This window comes from Labeo rohita, unplaced genomic scaffold (genome assembly GCF_022985175.1).
Source record: "Labeo rohita strain BAU-BD-2019 unplaced genomic scaffold, IGBB_LRoh.1.0 scaffold_60, whole genome shotgun sequence".
Classification (NCBI taxonomy): Eukaryota; Metazoa; Chordata; class Actinopteri; order Cypriniformes; family Cyprinidae; genus Labeo; species Labeo rohita.
In genome coordinates, this window is record NW_026129524.1 from 311738 (window position 1) to 318933 (window position 7196).

The 7196-nt window shown below is 37.2% G+C and overlaps 1 protein-coding gene across 1 annotated transcript; it reads left to right on the forward strand.

The window, feature by feature from the left end:
• Positions 1 to 3768: 3768 nt before the first annotated feature.
• Positions 3769 to 6832, forward strand: LOC127161239 (GTPase IMAP family member 7). Its single transcript, XM_051103880.1, has 2 exons — positions 3769 to 3854; positions 5619 to 6832. The coding sequence occupies exons 1-2, from the start codon at positions 3839 to 3841 to the stop codon at positions 6830 to 6832; spliced, it is 1230 nt and encodes a 409-aa protein (XP_050959837.1). The 5' UTR covers positions 3769 to 3838.
• The last annotated feature ends 364 nt before the right edge of the window (positions 6833 to 7196 follow it).

Below are 7196 nucleotides of genomic sequence, written 5' to 3' on the forward strand. Positions count from 1 at the left end.
TCCTCTAGGAAGGTGAGGAGACGTTGGGTGTTGTAAGACCCAAGGATAGCATGCCGGTGGACAAGCCCCTCCGGCTCTTCTCCCTCCTCTGACTCGAATTCCTCTTCCCCTGACTCTGCCTTCATCCATTGTGTTTGTTTGGAATCTTCAGCAAACTGTGCACTCTGAACTTGCTTTTATACATGTGGTCACAGCATTAGCAACAAGTGTCTTCAATTTTGAGTCGTTGTGTGTAATGAATGACGCCAGGTGTGTTCATTGTGTTCAAATATTGCTGACTGTGGCAAGCATTTTGCATCACATGAGCTTTCATTTGACAATATGAGCAGAGTTCTTTTGCAACTTGTGTTTTAGCAAGGAAAAATGTGTTTAGATTTATGAGAATGGAGGATTGTGTTTTGTGAATTGTGTCTTCATGTGAAATGTGTTTATGATATTGGAAAATGATGGCTAGATTTAGTAAATGTGTTTAGACAACTGGTAATTTGGTTTAGAGGATTGGCTTTTGTGTTTTAGCATTTGAGAAAAACTGTAACACAAGTAAAATGTTAAAATTAAATCGGCATGATTAGCATGTTACCGGGTTGATTGTATGTTTTGTAACAAGCTGTTAACATGATTAACATGATGTTAGTAACATTATAACATGGTTAGCATGTTGTTAACATGAAGTTAGTATTATTAGCATGGTATTATTATGATACTAACATGTTTTCAACAAAAAGGTTAACATGATTAGCAGGTTGCTAGCATCATGCTAGCATGTTTTTAACAAGATGCTAAAATGATTAACACTTTTTATGTGTCATTACCATGTTTTTAACCAGATGCTAATATGTTTACCATTATGCTGATATGGTTAACGTGTCATTAGCATGATGTTAGCATGCTATTAGCGTTTCTTAGCACTAAGCTGGGTCATGTTAACAAGATATAGCATATCATATGATGATAACCCATTTTGGCTTATTTTAATCATGTCAACAATTACCTAACATTTTTTGCATGTTTTAGCAGTTAGCTAATCACTGTTAGCATGTAGCTATTCAATGCTAGCATGTGTAGCATGTTGGAAGTCCTTTTTGCTAGCATGAGTAAAAACAATTAACCTCACATGTCTATACAATGTTCTGATGCAAAGATATACAGTTAGTTGCTTTGCCACACTGTTAGAAAAAAAGGTACGGCTCTGTCACTGGGGCAGTACCCTAAGGTACAAAAGTGGAAAGGTACCAATATGTACTTTCAAAGTACTAAAATGGACCTTTAAGAGGTAGGTGAGCAGAGGTGGGTAGTCCAGGGGTCAGAAAGTAAAAGTCCTGCCATATATTTGTTCCACCCATGAACTGATGAAATGATTTCACCAGAGGTGGAACCAAGTCCTTCTGTTCAAGTCACAAGCGAGTCTCAAGTCAAATCCCAAGTCCTCAAAGAGTTAAAGGTAATTGATAATTAAGTGACTAATTAAATGATAATTGTGCATTAGTGATGAACACCTGCTGTTACTGAGAATTACAGAGGATCAGATGTTGATGTTTTATTGGTTAAAATGATGCTACCATCATGGAGATCAGTGTTTGCTTTAGTTGGGCTCTTGACCCTTTTAGCAATTCAAAGTAAATTGCTTCTAAGCAATTGCAATATTGTTTCACAGCAAGTGTTTGTACATTATTGAATCAAAAGCTTATGATAGCAGAGATAACATGTTAGGTGACATGTTTTGCTTTTAAATCATTTGAGTGAACATCATGTAATGGCTGTTCTTTGGTTTGTAGATTGACACAAATTATCAAACAATTGGATAAAAAGCCGAATTAGGAAATGCCACTGTAAAGCTTAAATATTGGGGGGAAATTTGCAGCAGCTCAGGCTTTTAGACCTGAACACTTATCATACGATCCTCAACAGTGGTGACAATAATTCTTCATGCTGTAGTGCATGATGGGAGTTTTTACTATGGTGTTACCCAGCATGCATTGCAGCATGAAGAATTTAGTTGATTGTCACCATTGTTGAGATTCATATGCTGGTTCTTGATGTCTGCGTGTGTCTAAACAGCACAAAAGCTAACATATTTACATGCCCCATGTATGAAAGAACTCTCATTAATTTTAAATTATCACAACTGAACTATAATTCCATGCCAAGCTTCACATGATTGGTTTTTCAAAACCTAAACTTGAACACAAATAAAGCTACTTTCCATATAATCAGGTCACTGCCTGATAAACACTACATACACTGTGACACAGAGAGATCTAACATAATTAGTCTAGGGTCTAGAGTCCAACTAAAGCAAACACTGATCTCCATGATGGTAGCATAATTTTAACCAATAAAACATCAACATCTGGTCCTCTGTAATTCTCAATAACAGCAGGTGTTTATCACTAATGCACAATCATCATTTAATTAGTCACTTAATTATCTTATTAACTTTAATTTTTTGAGGACTTGGGATCTGACTTTAGACTCCCTTGTGACTTGAAAGGAAGGACTTGGTTCCACCTCTGGTGAAATCAGCTGACTGAGTTCATGGGTGGAACAAACATATGACAGGACTTTTACTTTCTGACCCCTGGACTACCCACCTCTGCTTACCTACACTTATGGTACATATTAGTACCTTAAAGGTCCATTTTAGTACTTTGAAAGTACATATTGGTACCTTTTCACTTTTGTACCTTAGGGTACTGCCCCAGTGACAGTGCTGTACCTTTTTTTCTGAGAGTGCAGGGTATTCTGTTTTTTTGCTAGGGAGTCGCTTGACAGCTCATAATGATGACACTCCCAAGGCTGCTTGCCAGTATGAATGATATAAACCAACCGTCAATCCTCTATGACATTCAGATTTGAAGATATTCCTCTTTGGGTTTGGTTGCTAGGGTGTTTCCATAATAATTTTCTTTTATAATAGCAGCCTGTGGGATCAGTTGCTGTGGTGGTCTGAATGGTTGCTAGCGCATGGTCTGACAGCTTCACAGTGATCTTAGGAGACTGATTGGTTGCCTGAGTAAAATGAGTCTACCCCCATGTCCCTAAGACATTGTGATCCAGAGTTGGGTTCAATGCAAAATTCCTTTGCAAGTTACCATAATATTAAAAACATGTGCTTAGATGCTGCATCATGGGCTATCCCTCACCATAGTATGTCTATGGGGCAACTTTGGGGGGCTCTTGCATCCCAGGGGTAAAACTTATACCCCATTGCGGGATATGTTCTCACACAGCTTGCCAGCCACTTCAAATGTGGTGACCCATGTTTCTATGAAGTTATCGTTCAGCACTATGACTCATCAAAGTTGGCCGCAATGCAAAGTCTATGGGATTTTTTACCGTATTTTTGCCCACCGTGCAAACATTGTACGCCCAATCACTTGTAAAAGTCATAGCACACCTCTCCTCAATAGGCTCCATGATTTGACACCTCTTTCGAGGGTCTGTGACAAATGGTGCCGGACAAGTTATGCGAATTTGTATGGAAAAAAAATAATATGTATATGAGATGCATATGTTGACAGGCAGGTAAGGCAGCCTATCGTAATGTTCGGACCAAACATTTTGATGGGACGAACATTTTTTGGTCCTAGGCCTTCCGCAGAATATATAAATACATAGAAATACATTTAGACCACATAACTTCATGTTTGCTATCAGGATATAAAGAGACTTTCAACCAGCATAACTGGTTGAAAAAAACCTGAGAGAGTTAGTCACATGATCATAGTGACTAAAGGACTTTCACTACCACAACAAGAACCTTTGGCAGTTTCATTCTGTCTGAAAGACGTTCAGAGAGAGAACACCTGCACAGCACAGGAAATTCCACACAGTAACAATGACTTCAGGAAAAGGTCAGTTTATTTAAACAGATAGAAGCGATTTTCTTCCAAAAAGATGTATTTGTCAAACTTGATTATACTCTCAATTCAATGCTGAAAAGATAAAAAAAAAAGCTTTAAATATGCAGAATAAAAGTAAACAACAGTTATTATATTTAAGTAAACGCGATCAGATAATCAACCAGTTCCACACGGGTGAAGCTTGTCTAGTTAACCAACACAACTAGCATGAGATTTATTTATTTATTTATTTATTTATTTATTAGGGATGGAGGAGTTCTCTGGGTTCGGGCTATATTCTGAACGCGGAGCACTACCTACACAGCAAAATCCCCAGTGTTAATTTAACACTCTGAGTGTGGACACATACAGACACTGAAGCAGTGTTAAAGTTAACGAGATAATTAGGTGATTAACAAAGTGATGATTGATCATTATTGAAGACACCTGATGTTAATAAGCAGAATCACCAAAGGAGAAAACCAAAATTTTTAAACAACCATTATAGTGGTCAGTGTTTGCATTAGTTGGGCTCTTGACCCTTAAATCTTTAACACTATATTTTGTTTGGCTGCTGTATTTGAGTTGAAACAGCCAGACAAGCCAAAAGCTCAAGTCACCAGGTGATTATGTTTTAACATATTCATTGTTTGACGTAAATCATCTAGAGTCTAATCTCTAAGTTTTGTTTTTTTTTTTTTTTTTTGCTAGTTGTAATAGCCTTGACAATCCACAGAAGATCTAGCACTTCCTATACATTTTGGAAAGTTTTTTTTACAACCGGTTTAAAAAAAAAGTATTTCTCCTAGGCACACATAGACATCAAGAACCAGCCCATGAATCTCAACAATGGTGACAAACGCCATATTCAGATAAACAGATCAACTCTGAACTCTCATAATTTATTCATGCCGCAATGCATGATGGGAGTCATGGATGAGTTCTGATTGGCTACAACACGCTTTTTGGTGGTCACCGTTGTTGTGATTCTCACACTGATTCTTCATGTCTGTGTGTCTAAAGTAAGATAAACTTTTTTTTTTTTTTCATCATCTGTCTGATTATGGCAAAACTGATTGATCTTTTGTTCACAGTTTTTTTTTGTAATCTATAAGGAAATTCTATGTCAAATACTCAAGTCACTATATGACGATTAAGTCAAACACAGTCAATGCAACCTTATTGACTTTTGCTCTTGGCTTGTCTGGCTGTTATAACTCAGTAATTGCAGCCAAACAAGACCTAATATTGAGATTTAAGGGTCAAGAGCCTAACTAATGCAAACACTGACCACTATAATGGTTGCTTAAAAATTTTGGTTTTCTCCTTTGGTGATTCTGCTTATTAACATCAGGTGTCTTCAATAATGATCAATCATCACTTTGTTAATCACCTAATTATCTCGTTAACTTCAACACTACTTCAGTGTTAACTTTAACACTGCTTCAGTGTCTATATGTGTCCACACTCAGAGTGTTAAATTAACACTGGGGATTTTGCTGAGTAAAGACAGCAATCTGCATGAACAAAATGATGAGAGCAATATGAATTAAAAAAACATTTGTTTTAAATATTCTGGTTAACCTTTATGATTGATATCACAGTAGAAGGGTCAGCTTGGTGTTAATACATGAGGAGTATATTTTATTTAAAAAATACAGTGTTTCGTTAGTTTTCTTTTCCTTCAGCCATTTGACTGAAAAATTCAATATATTTTCAAATTAGTAAGCATTTGTTTGTGTTTGTGTCTGATTTTTGGTTTGTTTTTTTTGCAAGGCGATTTAAGGATTATTCTATTGGGTAAAACTGAAGCAGGAAAAAGTGCAACAGGAAACACCATCCTGGGAAGAAACGCATTTAAAGAAAATAGCAAAATATGTGAAAAACAGGAAGGAGATGTGGATGAAAAGAACATTGTTGTATTTGACACTCCAGGACTATTCAATGCATCTAGCACAAAAGAGCAAGTCAAAGCTGAAATAGAGAGGTGTGTAAAGATGTCTGCTCCTAGTCCTCATGCGTTCCTGCTGGTGATCAAACTGGGGGTGAGATTCACAGAAGAGGAGAGGAACTCAGTGCAATGGATTCAGGACAACTTTGGAAAAGAGGCTTTACTTCGTACCATTATTCTGTTTACTCACACTGATCTGCTGAGTGGTAAATCTTTGGAGGAGTATATCAGGGAAAGCCACTATTTACCAAAATTAGTTGACGGTTGTGGTGGCAGATATCACTCATTTAACAATGAAAACAGGAGCAACCAACAAGTTACAAAATTGCTTCAAAAAATCAATGGAATAACGAAGGAACATGGAACAAGGTATTACACACTTGATATGTTTAAAACAACTAAAACTGAAATAACAGGGAAAGACAAAATTAACCTGACAAAGTTTTCATTTATTCTGTGTGCTATTGTATTGATTGGAGGTATATTACTAGCAACATGGCAAGTGAAACAGCAGAATGAGCAGCTGAAAAAGGAACTCAAACTCAAAGAGGAGCAGCTGAAGAATCAAATGCAGGAGACACAACAACTGAAAAATGAGTTTAAACAGAAGGAGGAACAGCTGAAAAAGGAACTCAAACTCAAAGAGGAGCAGCTGAAAAATCAAATGCAGGAGACACAACAACTGAAAAATGAGTATAAACAGAAGGAGGAGCAGCTGAAGAATCAAATGCAGGAGACACAACAACTAAAAAATGAGTTTAAACAGAAGGAGGAGCAGCTGAAAAATCAAATGCAGGAGACACAGCAAGTGACAAATGAGTTTAAACAAAAGGAGGAGCAGCTGAAAAAGGAACTCAAACTCAAAGAGGAGCAGCTGAAGAATCAAATGCAGGAGACACAACAACTGAAAATTGAGTATAAACAGAAGGAGGAGCAGCTGAAGAATCAAATCCAGGAGACACAACAACTAAAAAATGAGTATAAACAAGGAGGAGCAGCTGAAAAATCAAATGCAGGAGACACAGCAAATGACAAATGAGTTTAAACAAAAGGAGGAGCAGCTGAAAAAGGAACTCAAACTCAAAGAGGAGCAGCTGAAGAATCAAATGCAGGAGACACAACAACTAAAAAATGAGTATAAACAGAAGGAGGAGCAGCTGAAAAATCAAATGCAGGAGACACAGCAACTGACAAAGGAATTGAAACAGAAGGAGGAGCAGCTGAAAAAATAACTCAAACTCAAGGAGGAGCAGCTGAAAAATCAAACGCAGGAGACAAAAAATGACAAATGAATTTAAACAAAAGGAGGAGCAGCTGAAAAAGGAACTCAAACTCAAGGAGGAGCAGCGGAAAAATCAAACGCAGGAAACAGCAACTGACAAATAAGCTCAAACTGAGGGAGA